General features: G+C 40.6%; 1 protein-coding gene across 1 annotated transcript in view; it reads right to left on the minus strand.

The window, feature by feature from the left end:
• Positions 1-23,135, minus strand: part of MTHFD1L (methylenetetrahydrofolate dehydrogenase (NADP+ dependent) 1 like) — a 158,033-nt gene that overhangs the window by 44,222 nt on the left and 90,676 nt on the right. The window contains exons 21-26 of the mRNA XM_035902367.1: positions 22,158-22,297; positions 20,433-20,474; positions 19,258-19,358; positions 18,671-18,848; positions 5,685-5,792; positions 3,834-3,986 (exon numbers count right to left, since the gene is read on the minus strand). Of these exons, the coding sequence (XP_035758260.1) occupies positions 3,834-3,986; positions 5,685-5,792; positions 18,671-18,848; positions 19,258-19,358; positions 20,433-20,474; positions 22,158-22,297 (722 nt within the window). The remainder of the gene's footprint in view (positions 1-3,833; positions 3,987-5,684; positions 5,793-18,670; positions 18,849-19,257; positions 19,359-20,432; positions 20,475-22,157; positions 22,298-23,135) is intronic.

Raw genomic sequence — 23,135 nt, forward strand, 5'->3', positions numbered from 1 at the left:
CACCCTCAAAACACGTTAAGCTCTTAACCACAATGAAAGAAGAAATTAATTCAACAGGGAACAGTATTTTCCTTCTAAAACAATTGATAAAAATATTTACTTTTACTGTCTTTTCTCCCTTACAATACTCAGGTAATATTTTAGAAGGACAGTCCTGGCTCTCACCTACAAGTGAATTAGGGCTTTATCACTCCCATAAACTGCTGTCAAACCATACTGGGTCACCTCAAGAGTTCCTTCCTGAAGGATATAGTTCCAGAACTAGTTCCAGAGACTTGAACTGCTTTCTGTATGGGGAAAAAAATAATACTGCTCTAACAGACAGACCTTTCTTCAGATATATTGATGTCCGAAGGATATAAGTTCATTGTGAGAATCTGGGAGCTGGTGTGGCTCCAAAGGCTCCAGATATTTTCAAAGGGACCTTGCCTGTAATTTTAACCCATTAAAACAAAAGTGCATGGCTGGAAAAGGGTAGTGCATATTTAAAAATTGCAGTGTGATTCAAACACAGCTGTATGACTTGCACCAATGATTTGGCAGTGTCGCTTCACAAAGGCAAAAGACAGCAGGTTTTGCTTCCATGGCCAGCCTGCATTCTTGCACATCGCATGAAAGAGAAAGAACAACGGAAACGTGGCTGAATGTGAGAAAGCACCAAACTGCAATGGCTTTTTGGGTGGGGGTTGAGAGAAACACACATACTACAAAAATCTAATAATTCTCCACCCAAGCATTGCTAGTGAATGACCTCACTGGTTTCCTACATGTACTCCAGCAACCTTCCTGCCATCACTCTGTTGAGCCAAGCAATGATGTCAACAGTCCACCTGTGAGAGTGATGTAGCCCTCTGGGTCATGGTCGCAGAGAACTTGGATAAAAGCTGTGCCAGTGTTAATTAAATGCACCTCTTGTTTCACTGCTGATTTCCTCCGATAAGGCTCAGTTCATTTTTCCTGGAAAGACTTCCATGCTGTAAGGGAACCAGAGCCAACCATAATACAAAACAAATATTGCTTAGAGAATATGAAGAAAACACGTTAAATATTTAGTTTAAAAAAAGAAAAAAAAAAAAGATTGCCTGTCAGTGTTGGGGTAAATACAAATCTTATTAATTTACATGTGCTAACGTCAAGGTTAAACTACAAATGCTAGTCGCTGCAGATAGTTTATTATCTTTCAGCAGTACTTCTCTCTTTCATTTGCAATGCTCCTCCCAATTAAATTGGAGCAGATTTCTAACAACCTGTTTTATCACTAAAAAGTTCTGCCAGATTCGAGTGAGAGGAGCTTGTCCAGTAAAAATTGTGCTTTGAGAGTGGAGTTTGACATTTAATGAGCATCAGAATTATCATTAAAACTTTAACGAATGTGTTGTCCAATAGCATTTATTCTGGCATCAGAAAGCTCTTAGCTATAAGATGGCTCTAAGCAGCTCAGGTATTAAGGATCCTATTCCATTAATACAATTAGACAGCAAGCAATGAAAGGAAAAAAATATATACTGCTCCTTTTTTCCTGCGTAAAGAAACCTAATCCACTGTCATAACTGGATGCTTTCACCATATGCTGTCACCAGGATTTCTGTAATCCTTCCACTCATAGCATCTGACCTCCAGCCACTTTAAGCCTTCAGGACATGCCCTTTTATACTTGCTTTGTTCTTGTAGACATTTTTGGATAGCTTTATTAGTAAGAGAACTGTCAAAGGAACCTGACTCAGTTTCGGAACCTGACATCAAAAATATTCCTTCTTGCACAACTTAAAAAGCACCACTAGCCTTAAGACTTAATTGCTGACAGCAACACATTGCTGACAGCAACACAAAAAAAATCTGAAGGCGGCAAAATAGAAAAGTGATCTCAAAAGTAGTGGTACAACTCTGTTATGAGATTTTGTTTCCTGATGATCACAATTCTTAATTCTGAAAGGCAGCAAGTTGGACCTCTTCCCATAAATTTAATTCTAGAGAAAGAATTGTATGATAAGGGTGTTAAGAATACATTCATATTCATCTGTTTGTTTTGATTTGTAGCAATTGTGATGGTTCCAAGGAGTCTTCTGTCCCACATTCCTGAGCTTTAGCAATATTTTCCAAACAACCAATGATTGATGTCTGTCTGTTTAGATTTTTAGCTCTTGGGGATCTTATGTTTACACAGTACCTTGCCCTACAAACACTCTTGGAATACATAACACTAAGAGTATACTGCCTACCCAGCTCCTGATAAGGGAAAGGTTCCATGGCTATATCACCTCTCACCAGAGTCTTTTATAAGAACCATATTTTTTGATTCTAGGTGGAAACCAAAAATGAGAGGAAATCCTTGAACTTGTTTGGTCCATACTGCTCCTATGGACAGTTCCTAGGGATTTATGAGGCTGAACTGCAGCTAGTTTGTGTTGAATTGTGCAGAGTATGACTCATTCAGAAAGCTCAACCCAAGAACATTTCACTCTGACATCCGACAAAATAGCTCCCTCATGGATTTGAAGCAGTTGCTGCCCATTCTTCACATTCACTCCTTTTCGCAACTTTATGACATGCAACTTCCAGTGCAAACTTGAATCCAGGCCATGAAGGAGATACTAGAACTTCTGACATATTTTTTTTTTTTATTCTGTCACCAGTAACTGGAATTTGGTCTTACATAATTTAAACGCACAGCTGCACTCCACTTCTGGTGGATACGCATAATGTGGCCATGCAGAAGGAAAGCGTATCCCCAGGTCCAGTGAGTTAAAGTGACACAGTTTCCTGAACTCCAGGAACTCTCCTGGTCAGAAAGTACTTCCTTCCTCATTTCAAACACTTGATTGTTTCAGAGAGAATTCAAAACAATAGATTAGAAACTTTCAACCTTTCCTAAGCGTACTGCTACACAAGGAAATCGGGCCATGCTCTGGGAAGACGAGATAACATTGGGAGAGTACTCTTTCCGGAAACGCAATGGCTTTTGCATCCCTTCTCCAGCACCATCTCATGAATCAGCTACTTATTAGTAATAATTCATGCTATGAGATGTCAGCTGCACTTCAACTACTGTTTGGAATAAGATGTGCCTGACTGGCAAAAGGCCTGAGCTAACTAGCTTCTCAGCTACTTTGATAAGGCATGCCAGGGAAGAATCTATCAGGAGCTTCCTAATCTCAGTCTGTACCTTTAAGGACAGGTAGGAAGAAAGGATGACAATTGCCTCTTTTTAGCACCTCATTGTTTAAATCTCAAAAAAAGGACAAAGAATGTGATACTACTTCTGCCCTTAGAAACCCATTCCTTCCCACCAGAACTTAGTTTTACAGGATCAGCAGAGATGCTCACAAGGACTAGGAACAGATCAGGCTCAGCAGCTGAAAAGCAATCATTTTAATCATACACTTTTTCCTAACACAATTCCTTTCATCAAAATACACTACAGAACGCTTTGTAATGATGGATGAAAGCTTTAACATTTAGAATATAATCATGCAACTACAGTTATTTACAGGCTGCAGTTTGAATAAGGAAAGGCAATGAACATGTAAATTCATTTCTCTGCAGCATTAGGGTGCCTAAGTATCCTAGACAAACTGAAAAACATCCGAAACAGAACCAATGGCAAGAGTCATTCTCTCAAACCCTGTAGTCAAAGCTCTTATATGATATTACACTTTCCAAGTTATCTTTTCCTATCAATGTAGAGCTACAAAAAGGTGAGGATAAAATCATTATAGAAAAACAAGACCTCACCTGGTTCTACGCATTATTTTTAGAGGCAAACAGGAAATGCACTTCCCTGTCAAGCTGGGTCAAAGGAAAGGGAGTAATCAAGTTGAATACTCTGCACTCACCGTTCCTACCAAAGGGTAGATGAATCCAGCTCCAATACTGGCTCTCACATCACTAATCGGCAAAATGAAACCAGTGGGAACGCCCTTCCTCTCAGGCTGATGGGAGAGGGATAGGTGAGTTTTTGCCATACAAATGGGAAGATTTCCAAATCCCTAATAGAAAAGGGAAAGAAAACACAAGAAAAATGTTCTTAAGATTACAGTAAAGACAGAATTTATTTTCACTCTGTTACCAGTACCTTCCAGAAATCCATATAGCAATAGTTAACCTCAGTTTCTTAACAGCCAATATTTCAAAAATGGACAAAACACTGTATTTTACATGCTATCCCCTCTCCACTCAGGCCTACATCTCCAAAGACTTGGCTGTAGTGATATCCAGCTTCTAGAGCAGGTTCTCGATCTAGAGTTAGGTGCAAAGTTGCCTACACAATGGCTAGAGTGCGCTGTTTTCAGAAAGGGCGCACAACGGGTACCACACTGAACAAGGAACCTACACCAACTCAATAAAACTCCAGTACAGCATTTCCATCTGGGCTCTAAAAACCTAGTTAGATACCTACTTGAGACCAGGATTCATAGTGCAAAATTATAAAAGGGTACTAATATCTCTTGGGGGTAAACAGAAATGACTCGTGATGTTCTGCTTTGTTTTTAAACAAGACAAAAACCGTGTGAGGTCACAGCTCCCACTTCACTAATGGCAGTGCAGTAGTTACTCAAAAAGTGGGAGAAAATCAGGGAAAGGCCCTCAGCAGCTCTCCTCACATTATTTGTCTCCCAGGTTATTGATTAACCTTGGGTCAGGCACCTTCCACTCTTCTCTTCAATTCCTTGACAAACAGGGGATGCAATTCAGAAGGCCAGGAGGAGAGGTAGCACTGCAGGGAACTGCCTCTGCAGCCCAGTGCTGACGACAATCTTTTAATGGCATTGTGAAAATACTTCCTAATACTACTCATGTTTAGACTAAAAAAAAAGGATTAGAGAATCACAGCAGGAAAAGATAAAGACATGGATTATTTTGCTTCAAGTACACTAAGTAAGCTTCTTTTCCAGCTAGAAAACCAAATTAATTCTCAGGAGATTTGCACTGTAGAGAAGATCGTTATACTTCTGCCTGTCTGACCGGGCTGTTGAAGTATACTCAGGAATTTTTCCATGACACATCATCCATAGTTTCTATTTTCTGACAGAAATGCTCCAGCCATGTTTATGCACAGAAGCTGCTCCAGTACATAAAATACGCTCACCTCTCCACTTGGCTTCAAAACTATTTTCAAAACGTAACAAAGCCCACTCCCACATGCTTTAGGAACAGTGATCTATTTTACCTTCTAGCATTTATAACCCTTGAAAATAATATGAACAGAAGGAAAACAAAAGATTTCACAAGTACTGGGAGCTTTGTTATTAAAGTGTGTAGCTGTGCACAGGTTTTTATGTGTTTGCAAACTAATTTTTTGCGGGTACAAGTGAACACTCATATGCTAAAATCGGGCACATTCACTAGCTGATACTTTTGTAGATGTCCAGTTGCCACATTTAAGGCGGTAACCCAAAATTACCATTCTGCATAGAAAGCTCAAAGTTTCATCAACCATCTCAGAACGATTCCAAACACCATACGTATCTTATGGGAGATAGCTTTCAAGGTTAATACCATTCTGTTCTATGTAATCTGATCTAAACCAATCCATATTGACCTCCACAGCTTAGCACCATGGGTAAGCTCACACCTTTTAGCAAAGCTTGACTAAACACTCCAATCTGCGAACCTTTTACACCCCGAGGTTTCCCAAGACGCTCATCCAGCAGGCACCCGACTGCGTAATTCACTGGCGTTCTTACCTGCCGGCTGTAACGATCAACTTGTGACTGCGCAGTGGGAGACAGCTCTATATCCTGAGCTCCATACACCTTCTGAGCAATGATCCTGATTTTTTCAACAATAGGAAGCTGCGGAGACAAGGAAACAATACAAGGATGAACATGAGCCGAGAGAGACTAGCATCTTGTTTGCTGAGCAAGAAACCGGCATCTCTCATTTAGATTCATCCTTGTTACGCAGGCTTGTTAAAGCATTAAACCAAGTAAAGGGCACTGGTGATGGATATGACAGTCAGCTACAGGTACCTGAATTACAACCATGATTTCAGCTACTCTGTCATTTAGGAGCTGCACAATTTTTGCATTTCAAAGTTGACAATATGAGCTTACACTCTTGCCTAAAGTGGGGGAAGAAAATTCCTGCCACGTAGTTTTAAGGATCAAGAGCTAACGCACACTGCAGGTAGAGGGGTTCTGCAAGCTCCGCGGGGTTAACAGGGATCACTAGAGAAATGTATTTCATTTCACAGTAAAGATAACCTATACAATGAGTGAACAAGTCAAGGTAGCAGGCAGCCAGGGAAGGTTCGTCTGAGAATCAAGGAAATGTAGCACAAAATTCCTGACCCATCACTGCTCCTTTGATTGTAATTTTTTTTTTTTTTTTTCTTTCTTTTCACCTCCTGTCCTTCCTAACACTGGTATTTTGAATTGTAGCATTGATATTGTAAAGCGCTTTGGACATTTAAAAAAATTTAAAAAAAAAGAATATGAAAGCATTCTAGGGTACACTGAAATCACAAGCCGCTAAGTTCAACCTCAGTTTCCATGAGTATCCACATCATGTTATTCAGCTCAAATGGAACGTGTGTTCTGCCTTTATGGCTTCTGTTTGAAGGCAGATGTAGACTCGCACATTCAGGCTGTTAGAAATCCTTTCACAGATTTTCAGCAGACATTTTTTTGTGGCCAGACCAGGCATTTCCTTTTTGTGCCATCACTTGTGTTTATTTAGAGTAAACAACTCTTTTCTCTTTCTCTCTCCTTTTGTTTTGACTGACCTTGGAGAAAGCAATTATGACCCCTATAGCCTATTTTAAACAAGCCAGCCTCTTTGACTTCTTTCAATAGGAACAGGACGATGGAGGAAGGATCATACCACCAGTTCACAGCTACTTCAGTGCTGACCACAGATGGCCAGAGGTGTGTGCACTGCTCCAGGGAACACCCTGCCATTAATTTGTACTCTAGTACATTTAATTAACTACTCATGTGGAAGAAGTGCTGAACAAAATCTAAAGAGATACCACTTGGGGAAGAAGACTTGGTAATCTCAAGCAATACAAAAAGCACCAGAACACAAACCAGAAGTATTTCATTTTATTCCAACAAAGGCAAGAAATCGGTTTGTGAATAACAAACTACCCGGTGCGTTTATAAGAAGTTCCACAGTTAATCATGTTTTTGCAATGCCAGTCTAGAAGTAATGGTTTTGCTGCAGAGATACATCAGCTGAAGGGTTTGTGTCAGACTGACCTTTTTTGTATTTATGATTGAATTTTAGAAAAATTAAAGTTTAAAGTAGTCTGCTTTTACATTAATAAAGAACTCCAGTAACAAAGACATCACAAGAAAAGAAGCTTGCCAGACTTTCAAATAGCTTAAATGTAAGGCAGTTAAAAGCTACGAAGGCTCAAATAAAATCCCTCACTCAGATAAAAAATTTCAAAGTGAGGTTTAAATATGTTCCACAAGACACCTTCTGAACATGCTGACTATATCATTATTGCACCTTAGTCGGATGTCATGTTCCTGAATTCAGGCTTTTTACAGGAATCCAAGCCGTTAAAAAAAAAAAAAAAAATAAATCTAATGAGGATTGGAGATAACGCATTGCAAATATCCTAGATATAATTCCTGGCAGCATCAAGCTGAATACAATACTTCAGTGACGTGGACAGCCATGCCATCATGAGATGAAAGTTCTTCCAGGTTGATTATTAAGTACATTCATACCACAGCAGTTTTAAAGACGATGGAAGAAATGCAAAATGTGCTGGTTAACTTGCCTTTTGGATGCTGTTTGCTTGTAGTCAAGGACTCACAGCAACAGCAAAAGCAAAAGGAATTCCACTGCCCGTTGTCAGTGGGCCAACATCCAAACTAACGGCTTTCTGCTTAAGCCTCACTAAATTCATTGAGATAGAGATGTTAATTTAGATTCAATTTGCATTTCTGTCAAAATATTTAAAACTAATTTGACAGCAGCATAATTACTACGCCCTCAGCCCCCTTCCAGCAACCATAGCTGTAGTTTCCAAAGGAAACCCAGCAGGGTGCTGGCTGGCATCCGAACAGCCTGCTTCAACCACAGTGGTGGCGTTCTGCTCCTCCTGGGAAGTGCTCAATATCTTGCATGACTGAGTCTGAGCTGGACAGTCAAACTGTACCCCTAGGGATTTATGTTTGGTTTTGTTAACCAGAATTTCAGATACTTTTCAGGCCAGTACCCGCACCTCAAATGTTGCAAATTTAACCTCGGAAGAATCACCCGTGGGGAACCAGTTGCGCTAGTGTGAATGGTGAACAAAAGTGGTTTTCTGAGACCACCACTTGTTTTTGCAAGGCATGCGCAGACAAACTGTTGAGGCAGTGTGCATGGTGTCAGAGGAGAGTTTGAGCCTATTTAACCTCACCAGACAGGCAGATGAGTCCTGGCTGAGCCCAGATAGAAACCAGCAGGGAGGCACAGATGCTCTGCACACATTAACACAGCCCGTGCATGTGCACGCTCTCAGACACGCTTCCTTCCTGAAGCTTCAGGAGCAGGGAAAGGAGTACACTGCACCATGCCAAGGATCCACCTGTTTCCTAGTATTTAGTGGGATTTTTAAGAGATTATCTATTTAGAATCACAATGTAACAGCATTTCAAGCAAAAAAAGTTTCCTGTGGTTCAGTTATCAAATAATACTGCTAAGAAACTTCATTTTAATTTAACTTAAAGAAGTCTTTTCCAAAGCTACCTAATACTTTACATGAGAAATAAAAATTAATTTTGCTTGAAACCAGCATAATGGTCTTTATCAGAAAAGAAGTTCTAGTAATTCAAGAGACTTTTTACATATATGCCGTAGCAGAAGCCTGGATGTTTTTACAAGACACTTGTAGGAACAATTCTTACTTTTTCTTATCTAGTCTTTAAGGACAAGTTTAGCTTTAAGGTTTTCAACAAAACTGTTGATTATTCAGCACTTTGCTGGGCAAATATTCTCACTGATGGACACGGGCATCCAACATACGTAATAACAATTCACAGTGCTAGTTCATATGGAGAAGTGCTTAGCTGAATTCAAACGGGCTGAAAAATAGAGGCATGTTGCACAAATAACTAAATCATTAGAGGATTTTAAGCTAGATTTTTGCTCCAGCTGATATTAGACTTTTCTAAAAAAAAACCCGTGAGCTACCTGTTTGTACCTTAAACATCTCTGTCAAGTATCTGCCAGCAGAAACCACACATCATAGACACTTAGAAAAAATAAGTACTTTCACATCTCTCAGGTTTTTTGTCTGAGAATTTTCTACAGTGGCCTAGGACATTCCTGAACCAGTTGTTCATTCCCACTCGCAAACTACAACGCAGCACCCTCAGCTACACTGATGCAACTCTTTGTAGGCTATCAGTAATGAAAGAAGGATGAAAAGCCTCATCCGGACGGTGAGTGTCGATGCACCCGTCTGAACAGCAACTTTGTTCCACAGCACCTCTGCTATCTGGACAGCTATGGTGATAAAGATATTCATAAAGCGTGCAGAGCATGAAAGATTTAGCATCAGCAATAAAAGCTGTCCCTCTTTTTATTTCCCTTATGTGAGGCTGTGAATGCTACACAACTGAGTACCTCCAGGCAAAGAACAGGTGACAGACACACCACAGACATGGATTTAGACAAAAACTGACTTTTATAGATATGCGACTATGTATTAGTACTAATGCTGAAGGAATTACGGCAGCTTCAGAGAATTAATTCCAAATTCAGTTTTAGCTTCTTGAGAAAATGCTAGCACCACATACACAATGTATACTTATATTGAACATAAGAAGGTGCTACAGGGCCACACGGTACAAATATGTGCTGACAATTAAGTAGCTTTGGTCTTGCTCTCAGAAACAGCCGCTCTCCCCGGCCCTGCCAGAGACAACGTGTATTTCTGAAATCTCACACATTCAGAGCTACCAAAGCCATACGCTGCTTCTGAGGCAAGCACAAACACACGTGCTTGTTGAGGCTGCCAAGAACCCACACCATAAACAGGATTATCTCCTTGGCTAAAGCATAACAAATGGTACAGCAAAAGCGCACAAGCCGCTTTCACAAAACCCATGTCCATGTAGCTGTACATTCCGTTACTTGATGGAGAACAATTAACCCAAGAAAGCAGCGCTGATAAAGAGGAGGAGCCTGTCATTCCCAAACCTGAACTGATTATCCAAGGTTAAATCACACCAGCGTTGTCACCCAGCCATACTGCTACTTCCAGGCCATCCCCCTTGCAAGATGTGATGTTTGTGCAAATTGGCGCTGTTAATTCCACAGTCTTCTTTCTTCCAATATTATCAACAGTAAGGTTTTTACCAAAACGTAATTTAACAGCGTTTCATTTCTGCTAGCCTTTGCTCACATTTCCTTCACTCTTCATCTCTTCCTTCAGCTGTAACAGCAGACTGCAGATTATCATTTTTCCACGTGGGGCTTGATGAGGATTTCCATGGACAGCAGACCGGCTTCAGACCCTCCTTCATCCTCCCTTCCTCTGCTGCTCACACTCACCCATGTGCCAGCGCAACTGAGAGGGCAGTGCCGCTGTTTGTGCAGCTGCACATACCAGAGAAAGTGATCCAGGCTAAAACATAACCCAGGGCAAAAAAAATGGTATTTTAACCCAGATCAGTCCACACATCCAGTTTATCATAAGGGCAAAGCCAGTATAAAGCAGAGAGACAGAGATGGCTTAAATGCCATCTCTACAGAAACAACCGCTCAAACTGTTGAAATCTGATCACTGAAATGTACCAGCAGAAGCAGTGAGCTGGGGCAGGGACACACGGCTTGGGCTGGGATTCCTGAAACCAGTCTTGTTGCCAAAAGGCAGCATCACGTGAAATGAAACACGCAGATTACCAGGGACCTGGCTTGGGATTGTGCTTGGGATCCCCATCTTTTGCATCCTAATGTGGACACTTAACTTTAAGCTCTTTGGTTTCTGGAGAAAAGAGCTCATCTTTTTAACCCCCCCTAGCAAATCCCTGAAACTGCAGAAGACAAAGCCTTTTCCTTTCCTTCTCTTCCTTTCTTTTGCTTTTAAACATTCCCCCCAACTTCCTCACCAAAAGAGAGTCCAACAGAAAATGTCTCTGAAAAGCCAGAGTCAACAGCAGTATGCCCGTAGTTGTGGAACTTCATTCCACAAGGTTGCAGCTAAGCCACACTACTATGAGAAGCACTGGTATTACCTAGCTTAAATTGAATATTAAGTGAATGCCTGTCAGTGAAGCACTGTCTGAAAGGATGTCTTCATAGTTAAATGACATAAATATTTCAAACTACTTCATTCTCTGAGAAAACTCAAGATTCTGCTGAAAAACATGTGGTTAACCAGAGAATATACAAAAGCACTATTCACTTGTAACATACACATTTAATATTTCAAGTTCTTTTAACGTTCACTTTAGTCTCACTCCCTATTTTTAATTATGAGATCACCAGTTTAATTATGAGGTCACTAACCTCTGGGTTTATTATTGCTAACCTGTTTGTGTTTTAACAGAATTCTTAAAATAGTTTCAAATTCAAGGTGGTGGCACTTTTTCTAAAAAAAAAAAAAAAATGAACTTTTACATTCACTGAAAGCAATAATAAAGAATTGCTGTTTGGCTAAGTGAAACAGTATGCAGACATCACTCATACCTCTTCTTGGGAAGGCTGCCAAATGAAAACATATGATGGGAGTATGGCTCAAGGTGCTGTGTGGGGTGACAGAGTGCAGTGCTTAAAACAATAGCTGACTCTGCACATCTGAACTCCTACTTCTAACTTTTCCCCTGGATAAAATAAAAACACATTTATTAAAGTATCTGTATATTCTGGTTCCAGAAGATCTGTGGCTGACAAAAGGATTCCCAAGTCTTTAGCACTCCTCTTCCTTTGTTGGCACAGGACAAGAATTTGTTTTTTCATTTGTGGAAAAGCATATTCATCAAGTTAAACAGTTTGTGAATCAACACCTAAGCCTGTGGCCTTAGAGATTTATTTTCCATTTCTCCAACTTTGAAACCCCAGCTGTGCCTAAGAAAATCGCTTCACGCAAAGAATAGGGAAATAATTAAAATAAACATAAAAGTGCAGTGCCATCAAGAGCCTACATCCACAAAAAAAGAGATGGAGTGGAAGAAAGATAGCTTCCAATCCTAGAATACCCAACTCAATGAAAAGAAGTGTCCAGACTCCACTGAAATCTCTCTGAGTGGGAGGAGAGGCTGGTAGAGACCTATGGAATTCCTCTTCAATGTGGTTTCACTGCTAGATGGCTTACTAGCAGTAGGGTGGGGGGGGAATAGTCTAAAGACTAGCATACCCTGGAAGGCAGCATGGCTTGCATTTCAAGATGAGAAATTATCTCCACCGTTTACCAGGAAAAGTTTCAAAAAGGAGCATATATAATTTTATTTACTCCTACTCCAGTAGTGCTTAAGAACCTTCCATTGGGTCCATACATGACTGAACTCTATGCTGTATAAAGAACAACACAGAAGTTATTTGCCTCCTAGGCAAAAGAACAGAGGTATGTTGGGCTGCTGTGACAGCAGACACACAATGGGTGGCTTTCGTGGCTTAGTGGCTTCATGGTATTCAGGGAAGAAACAGAAAATATCCCAACACCTCACCTCACCCCCCATTCAGTCACACTGGGATTGAGAAGATGACCAGTTTACAAATGAAGATAAACACTCTGCCTTAGGTCATTCCCCTGGAGGTCAGGCCCCGTGAGCCCTTCTTGACTCTGCCTTCCTCATCGAGCCACTCCCCTTCTCCTAGTACATGCACCAAGGAATCATCTTCTCCGCTAACTGGTCTCTTCCCTCCTTCATTACTCACAGCTCATTCTTGTTATTGGAGATCATGGCCAGCAGATGGAAGAGAAGATAACACACAGAGGACCGCTGCCAGCAGAGTTTTCTCTGTTTTGATGCTACCCTTAGATCCCTCTGAGTGACTCATCATCTCTGACAGCTGAAGCTAAGACTGGAAGAAATGAGCCTAGTGGCAGCCCACACCATGCTGCCACAGCACAACAGAGGCAGGGGCAGCCAAAAGTGTGGGTTCAAATGCTCCAGATTTGCCCAAGTTATTATTATGCTCCCAAGAGAGGAAGAAAAATACCAGTGCTGAGGCTGCAAACGGCTTGAATGCCTCCCTGAGAAGTGCTGTTACTCAACCTCTTTCCCAGTGGATGGCCCCAAGCTGAGAAAGCTCCCCTTTGTTCTGCAGGCTGGCCAGGCAATTCACTGCACTCAGCCAAAATATTTGTGCAATCAACTTCCACAGTACAACCTGGAAATATTTTAATTTGTCATGACATTACCTAATGGCAGAGCACTGGCAAAAATAGGTGTCATCTGACAAACTTGGAAGACTGGAGCAACCCTTCTCCTCCCTCCCTTCTGCGACCTTTACACTCTTCTATTTAGTCTTCCAATGCAGCATAAATCAGGTGATTTGAGGTTCTTCAATCACATCTGTCATGTTACCACCTCAGCCTTTTAAGGGGAGAATGCCAACTTGCTGACTGGCCAGATACGCTGATCCTGCCTCATGCCATACGCCTGTCCTTCCCCTCTCTTCTCTCTCCTGCAGCGTTAGTCCACCCTGCTCCAGCTGCCTTGCAGGAAGGGGCAACACACCTCTTAAAACCTTAATGCCTGCTTTTGTTCAGACCTATGTTTCCTCCCCCAGGTTGAGGAGGGCTGCTATAAGTCAAGGGAGAGTTCACCACTGGAGAAGAGAGGAGACCAGGATAGTGAAAGAAGGCAGGTTACTCACCAGGCATGCATTAGTGGGGAATAGAGTTTCCCCCCCTGCCAAGAAAAGGCACTGAAGCCAGGGAAATTTGGGAATGGGATGCGTATGTTTCCATCCTCTCCTATCCTCCCCCTAGTTATCTAAACTTACTTTTAATGGGTCAGTCAACTTTATTTTGAGTAATAGCTTTCTGCTGCAACTTAAAGAGCCATACTTCAAGAAAAGTGAACCCAGAAAGGAAGTCGACAGTGATAAGAGAGTTGATATTTTGATATCTTCCATATGTACCAAGGATATATATTAAAAAAAAAAAGCACATATTATTTCATAGAGAGTTCAGGAGGCCTTTAAAACAAACCCATCCTCCAAACACCAAAGAGAAATACTCGGCAAGAAACCAATTCAACAGTAAAATAAGAGAGGTTAGTGTGCAGCGGGGGTAAAAATCCATATTAAAACCACACTACTATAGTGTTTATTACTACTACTGCCAATAAGCTTTTAAAGCACGTTATAAACTCTGGAGCCTATCATATAAAAACTTATCCTTGTTCCCGAACCCCCCCTGCCCCATGCAATTCCTAATACCGTAAGCATTTCATGGTACACTGCATCTATTTATGCCCTTTTCTTATACTTTTAAAGTGACAACAGTGCTGGGGTTACTTGTCATAGATCACTTCTTGTACCTGACCCATGAAATGGCACTGGCATACGTAAGCACTCCCCAAATCATATATGCAGCTACTGTTTGCACTGCCCTCAAAATAAGCTTGAAGCGTATTCTGTTCTCATTCCAACTCTTGAAAAATATTCGTTCATCTAATACCAAATGTCAAACAAACCCTTGCTAGAATTGAGAAGTATAAAAAAAAAAAAAAAATACAAGCATCAGCTACTAGGATAAAAACAAAAGCTTGCCTGCTTAGAGAAATAAATAAAGAGAACCTGAAAAGCAATCTAAAATTGGGACTACAGAACACTGTGTCATGTAGAGACACCCAAGGAAGTTTAAACAGACTGAATGAGATGCTTCAAGGAATATAACCACATTAGCATAGTCTTCTAATTAGACTGCTCTGATATTCAGTGGGACCACCTAGCTGAGCTTGAGTTCTGGACTGACACAACTGTCTTGTGTCCACTGTCTAAAACCGTTCATTCAGCACATGCTTGGGTTTACTGAACAAGACGGTATAAATGTATAAACATACCTCAGGATTCAGAAAAAAATCACTGATCCTCAACTTTTTACAAGTATTTGACAGATCTAGAAAAGACTTTCTTGTTCTTCTCACATTATACACATTTGTAAACACCTTTCCAGGAAGTCTTTGTTTCCAGATATACATCTGGAAATTACATAAAGCACTGCAGAGATGCATGCCGTTTGGAAAAGAGCCCCCAGTTGACATGGACTATCCTGTAATTAGATGCCTGAGTGTATATTAATAATATAGCTTGCTGCAAACTCTGGTCTAAGTAGTAAAAAAGATCTAAACCAGTTTTACATACAGGGTTTTGGGTTTTGTTTTTAAATCTCCAGGGTAATGCTTTCTCACAAAACATCAGAATGTTGAATGAATCTATTATGGCTACAGCAGACTGTGCTGTTGGAAGTTGTTCTAATTATAGCCACTTTTGGAAGTAAATTCTGATGAAGTTTTACAGACTGAGGAAAATAAGATGCACAGACATCAGGGTACTAAATGGAGATATGGAGTAAAGCGGAGAGTAGAGTAATGTCACAAAGACAGAGATATGAATGAAGCGGTAATGGTTTTATGCAGAATATTTCCCCCTCTGATGTTCCAAAGGGGAAAGAAAAGGGGAAAAAAAAAACCCCACAGCAAACCCTGTGAAACTAGAGGCAACAAGGACTTCCAAGTATTCGAGTAACTGGACAAATCTGGCAGTCACTGGAAAGACGAGGGATGGAACTACGTCCTTTCACTTACATCCCCTTTAGGCACAATGATGGAGGGAAATCATCTATCTAAATCTCATTTTACCACCTCTTCTCTTTCTTAATTTTCTGTCATAGTTATCCCTTTGAACAGTAGAACACAGTCCTCAAAATCACTACATCAAAAAAGTCTATTACAACCTTAATTAATACCTAGGCAGGCTCATTTGGAAGAGGTGGCTTTTCTTCATGTCCCTATAGGCCGTGACCAAATGACCTACCTTACCGTACAAGCGACAGCATTGCTGTTTCGCGCTCCTACGTCCAACTACTTCAGTCCCCATCCTTTGCACAGAAAGAATGAAACAGAAGCTTGAACTTTGCACTTTACTGTTTTTGTTGGCCTGAATTTACTTTTTTACAGTATTTTAAAATCTTTATATGTTTTTATAAAATCCCTTCAACATATTTTTGAGGCTTATAATACCTGCATTAAGTTACGGGATATTAAGTTGATGTAAAGATGTGATTCATTCCCTTTTGTGCTTAAGATCATGCTGCTTATGCGATGCACCACAGAAAGACGTGTCTGGGAAAGGCATTAAAGCAGAAATCAATTTCATATTCTTCCTTCACAGAGGCAGAGTCCAACCCTACCAATCCTTTCTACTCATTCATACTGCAAGATTGTAAGCAGCATCAAAGCTTAAATATGGGACTTGTCAAATGCTAATGTGCTATCTCTGTAACACAAGTGTCCTGTGGGGAAAACTATTAGATGTATTTCTGAAAGAATTTTTTTTTCCATTTTGTTATGCAAAACCCATAAAATTATATCTCAGTCTCCAGAGCATCTCATTAGAGACAAACTCAGAAAGGCAGATACATTGTCCACTGTTTGGCTATAAAAAAGTTCTGAGGGTAAAACGCCCTGAATAGACACCACAGCACTTATGTTCCTAAGGTATTTCCATCAATTCTGTGAAGGCAGTGGTTAACACTCATAGGAGTTGGCTGGATTACTGACATTTGGGAAAACAGTGAGGGAGGTGGAAAAAGTAAAATGAGTGCAATGGATACAAGGTACATACCAGGGAGGAGAGAAAGTGAAAGACAACAGCAGGGCCTATCTACCTCAGGTTGAACTTTTTTCTGGCGAGAAGAATCAAAACAGGAGCTTTCAGCCATTTAAAAGAATGAAGCTGAGGTTCTGCTGATAAAAAAATAGCATTCACACATTTTTCTAAAGAAACTGAAGTAGCACTGGGGCACAGGATCTGAAATTTGACAAGGGCTTCCTTGGTGCCAGAGAAGTCTATTTTGCTGCCCAAATTTTAACCCACCCACATCTGGATAGTCAGGAAGGTCCCGAGCAATCATTTGTATAACCTTCTTGGCAATAAGTCCCTCCGAACGTCCTGCCTGCCTGCACGGTGGTGCTCCAGCACAGTGCTTTCAGGGGCCCAAGCAGCCCCTCCTTGCAAGCTGCTCCTCTCGACAGCTCACGATGCCACGATGTTACCTTGCAGATGACTGCAATAACAAAATCTCCAAGCCATGGAAAAAGGGTCACCATTTCTGGCAGAGAGAGGATTGAAGCTTCGACCACACTATCCTTTGTTAGGTTATCTGACTAACAGCTATGCAAATCAAACACAAAGCCCAAGCAAGGATCAGAGGAACAATGGTAGGTGGAGGAAACCCTAGTAATGTAATCCGTGGAAAAACCTAATCAGTGAAAATTAGGGCACGCTGAATTGGCCTAAGACCATCCAAGGGGAAGGATGAGACCATTGTCCTTGGTGTGAAATGCACCAAGGTGAGTCAACAGAGAAACTCTTTAATCAGAAAACTTAGCACACAAAAGGGGGTGATTGCGTACAGCAGCGTCATGGGATGTAGGAAAAAGAGCATTTTGGGACAATGTAAAACTTACAATGGGATTTTCAAAGGGGATTGTGGGAATGCATGAAGATTGTTAGGACATGTTTAGTGGAAGAACCAAAGATGGGGAAAGGGAGTAATCAAGGTGGATTGAAGAGGAACAGGTGTGGGACAAAATGGAGGGAACGAGGGAAGAAGGGGCCAGTTGAGCGTAAAGATGTCTGGTCAGTAGCTTGTCTGCCTGAGCCCTGCGCTTGAGCACCACAGTCTGTCCTCTATTCTCATTAAATCTGATTTCTGACTACCTTCCGTGTGGGCGTGCTCTCTGCTCTAGATGTGCATGTATGAACACTAGAGAGCAGGAGGAGAGGTCCAAGTGCCAGCAGCTGGAGTGAGCCATGAACCTCATGGGCTCGTGGACCCCGATACCAACAAGTGGAGCAGGGCGGGGGCATTGGAGGCTGCTCCTGGCCAGATTGGGGATCTAAGGCCAACAGCAGCAGTAACGCGAATATCGTGTGTGCCATATTGCCCTGGAGCAGACTCCAACGCCATCAGCAGGAGAGAAGGAACAGGACTGGGCCGCCTGTGCTCTTCGCATTCATCTGAGGGCTGTGGGTGTGGGAAAGGCAGAGCTTTCTCCCTGCGTCGACCTGTCTGGCTGGGCAGATGTGTAGCATGAGTATGCATGTGCCACCTCTAACAACCTTCTCCTACAGAGAGTGAATGCTTCAGGGAGCCACAACTTAGAGCAATACCCATGACTGTGAGACAGTAACTGTATTTGATTTTAGCTGACAGCCAGGACAACCAACATGACTGTGAGATCTTTGTGGAGAAGTCTCCCACAATAATTTGTGAATGTTCCACCTACAGACATACTTTTATGTTAAAACAAGAAAACATCAGAAACGTCATTCAATGCACTAAATAACAAGCATTACCAGCAAGTATCCTGCTCCTCTGATTAGACAAGCCACAGATTTTTTCTTCTCTCCAGCTTTGGTGATTTTAAGCCAATTCAAGCCCCTTCCCAAGTATGTTAGATAGCTTTGTTGCAATGTTCTTCTTGTTTTAAATCCAACACTGATGCAGCATGCATTCATTAAAAAACAAACAAACAAAAAATCTTACCTCCAAGCTGTAGAGATATTTGAAACTGTTTTTCTGATTGGCTGCCTCTTCTACAGCTTGAGCTAATTTTACTGCCCCTCTGCCACCAGCCGACCAGTGATTGCAGGGTACAGCATCAAATGCTCCAGATTGCTTTGCAATCTTACACACCAGATCAACCTCAGCAGGGGAGTCAGTTCTGCCAACCAAACAGTTCCGTCTCATTATTTTGTCTTTTATAATCTTATGTGCTTAGCCTTATTCTACCATCAGCAGTTGTAAAGCCAGTTTATATAAAAATTGTGCCATATACATAATGCATTTATACACAGCATACGCATTTACATGTTTCAAGAACACTTTTTGTAATTGTTATAGCTAATTAACATGGAAGATTAATATTTCCATAACAGTATATACTTTTTTTGGTGGTTTTAAAACCTTGGAAACAAGCTAAGGGTTTCAAGGTCTTTATATTCATGATGAAAAAAGGAAATTCTTTAATAGCTTCTTTTCTTCATGCCCAAACTGATTAACTTAAAAACCAAGAAAAGTGTGAAATTTGAACCGTCGATTTACTCACAAGAGTAATGAAAGAGTAGACTTACTTGAAGACATTTAGAGCAACCACAACAGGAACTCCAAAGAGCTGAGCAATTTGAATCTGTTTCTGTAGATTACAGCAGCCATCAGCTACCAGCTGGAGGTTCTGTGCAATTAAATAAAAAATAATGGAAATGGTAAGATAGACCAAGTCTTCTCCAGCCAAAGCATTTTCCATAAATGAAACTGAACATAAACAGTGGTGATCACGACAGCTGCAGGCAAGCAAAATGCTTCCAGACAGAAATATTTTGGCACTTATCGTATTAATTCTTATTTCAATTAATAAGCAACAGACGTATTTAAGTACCTAAGCAGTGTCCAAAATTTGTACATGAATGTGTTGCTCTTTTCTGGGACACGAGACGACAGTGCAGCTGACGACTGGTTGCCTGTCATGACTGTGAAAGGGCTGTTAGCCTTTCGTTTGCAAAGTTTATAAACAAACTACAGTAGTGGGGTGGGGGTTGACGTACGGATGTTTTAGATGCATAGTGTAGTCTATATATAGGTATATACACCAGATAAAAGCACATTAATGGATTTTCTTATTTACTCTTTTACCTCACACTTTTTGCATTAATTGCAATAACACACGTGTCCGTGGCCTGGTAGAACCAAAAGACCAGAATTTGTCCACAGCGAAGAGCCAAAGAAAACAAACCTGTAGAATCCACTCTTATTTGAAGAGGGACATCCAATACCAGACGTGAAGCACAGATTAACCCTGTTGTTTAACAAACAGGTTAAGCTACCATTAATTTCAGGGAGTGTCTTTGATCCTTCCACCACTCCACTCTCGTGCTGCCATAAATGCCTGCATGATAAACTGGAACAAAGAGCTGATCAGTCTGAAAACTTAGTGGTCCTGGAAAAACTACTGAAAAAAAGTTATTTTTCAGCTAGCTCAGTTCCTCAGTACAATCTACCATGCAGTCACACACATAGCACACACAAGAGGGCTAACACCAAGCAGCTTGGGGAAGATGCGATGGCTTTACTTGTTCACAATGCTTGTTAAAGGTGTTCACTGCACGCCACCATTAGATCATGCTATTGCCAAACCTGAGGCTGCACACTATCCAGCCAGAGGAATGAGAAGTTCTAAGTCTCCATATACCACATTATTTTGTCCCTTTAAACAAAAACTTCTCTGAAGTTTTATAATAGCTCTTCTTACCTCTTCTGTGTATTCTTTCTTCAAGGGGGCACCAGCAGTTACCTGGAATAATAAATAGTTCAAGTCATTGCAGATTGACACTTGTCGTAATCCTAAATGGTCAGAAGCGCACTTTTGCTTACTTTCTATACTGCCAGTCAGCACATACATTGCACACAACATCATAGCTTGACTGCAGCTTCTGTTTTACTCCAAGTTACACTGGTACATGGAGAATAGCAACACCTCCTATTGCATTTGGGTAGCAAGATACAGGGTAGCAAGGTACTCAGCAACTAGTTGTAAAAGATTTATTAGAGAAGAGGTAATTGGATCCCATTCTACATGCTTAAGAACGTACCAGCAGTGTAACCTCCAACAGCTGGCTGAAGGAATATCAGCGACACAGATGACTAGAAGAGGAACATCACCTTTGGGTCTCCTGTAATTAGTGCCCGTGGCAAGGAACTGCCTGCAAGTAATTTACTTTGCTGGAAAGCACAAAGGTATACAAACGAAGAATATCACCAGGGTACTATATTGAGTCATTAAGGACCACATACATTGATCCCAGGCACTGGACTTGGTCATTTTTGTCTCAAGCATTGGTCTTGGTCCATTTGATAGTTAACTTGCCAGTAAAAGTATCTAGTACTCTACGTGCCTCTATGATGCATTACGTAAACAAATGAAAGCTTTATACTTCTAAAGACGCAGATCAGACAGAAATACAGTTATTAAGACATATGTAAGTCCTGGTTTTGCCAGGCTGAATGATATCACACATGACAATATACCTGCCTTGATATGCATGGAGGAATATCATTAAAAATAAAGAAAAATTGGGTTAGAAGAGGACTAAAATGATATAAAGTTATATAATAATGTCAACCTGAAAGACAGAAAAAAGACCGCTCAGCTTTAGCTCTAAGAGACAATTAGCTGTAAGGGAGACCATGCCTTCCAAAATTTTGTGGCTGTGGAAACAGCTCTGGTATTTTCACCCAGTGAGACTGTTTCCCTGGCAGCATCGCTCACTTGCATGCTGCTGGGCAGATGAAAGTGTTTCTAGGAGTTACATGTTTGCCTGCTTGGCTAGCAGAGTCCAATCTGATTGTATGACTGAGGAATACTTCTATAATCAGTAATCTGTACAAGTCTTTCTGTGGCTTAAATAGCAAAAAATTATACACTGGTGACTTTTGGTACACTGGGAAAACACTAGCACAATTTTATCAGTTACCTTAGCATCCCTGAGGGAATTAACCTGAACAGATTAAAAGGACAGAAGGGGTTCCTTTTATTGCAGCAAAAGAAATCTCAAAACCTTCACTAGCAATGTTCCCTACTTCTGTTCGCATACCGCAGTCCAAACTCTTCTCATTCCTCCTCAGCTGCCAACTTTCCCAGCCTGCGACTACTTCAGTGCACTTACAAACGCTATTTCAAAAGGCAGGGAAAAGATTATACATACATATTACAGCTTTTTTTTTTTTCCATGCAAACAAACTTCCCTCCCTCAGCAAGATGAAGTGCTTCTTCAGAGCTCCTTCATCCCTCTTCTTTCATTTGTGCCTTTCCATTCCTGCATTACTTTTGGAAGTAACACCTATATAATGAGGGAACTCAGGAGGGACATCTAAATACTGCCCCATAAGATACCTCCAATATTTCTTAAACCAGGATTTTTACTTATTTCAAATATTAGCAACAATTTTGTTTTCCAAGAAAGGCGCAAAAACTTACATTTGGCCCACCTCCATGCATCTTCAAAGCCCTCACTGTAGCAACAAGTACAACCACACTGGGAACCAAGCCAGAGGCTCTGCATTTGATGTTGAAGAATTTCTCCATCCCAATGTCAGCACCAAAGCCAGCTTCAGTTACTGTTAAACATTAAAAAAACAAAACAAAACCACACATAAAACATGCTTTCGGTTAAACACTGGGGGATATTTCTACTTTAGCATACAGTGCATTTAAATATACACCAGTACTCAGTTTTGAATGAACTTTCAAATCGAGGTCTATTTACATTACTGAGTCTGATTAAAAAACTATTCCCAACTCAGAAATAAATTCTCTTATTCTTGATGTGTGCAATATGTCATCAAAAGAAGTCACATGGGGAAAAAAACCCAAGCAGTCCAAATTAGTTGGAATCAAAGTCTTTTAAAAACATCTAGTCCTCTAAAATTTCTGGGTAATTATATTTATGTAAAATGTTTAAAATTCTTAAGACTTCCCTACATTAGTCCTCCTCCCTTGATTTCACTGAAGACGTGCTTTCATCATAATTAATGGTTAATTCTCCTAGGTTTGCAGAACTTCTGATCATCTCTTGCCTTTGTGGAGCAGATGTTTAATTATAAACACAAACAGCATTTACAATCATGTCTCAGTGTTGAAGATGCTCTTAAACAGTGAATTTGATAATGAGACTTTGGACCAAAGAAGTTAGACATTAATTTAATGTGACTCGGGAAAAAAGTCTGTACAGAATTAGGATATGCCTGGCAAAGTATTTTTAGCAGAGCTACAAATAAAAGATAAGATAATCTGTATTAAATGATGTCAGTCTCTTCAGAGCTAATTTGCTCTGACTTGTCAACTATCAATTATTTTGATTGCCTCTTTTAAAATCAAAATAATTTTTTTATTAGACAAACACAAGCACAGCAATTCAAAAATTCAAGGGACTAAATCTCCTGTTGTTTGAAACTT

This window comes from Egretta garzetta, unplaced genomic scaffold, assembly GCF_000687185.1.
Source record: "Egretta garzetta isolate BGI_Z169 unplaced genomic scaffold, ASM68718v1 scaffold139, whole genome shotgun sequence".
In the NCBI taxonomy this organism is placed as follows: Eukaryota; Metazoa; Chordata; class Aves; order Pelecaniformes; family Ardeidae; genus Egretta; species Egretta garzetta.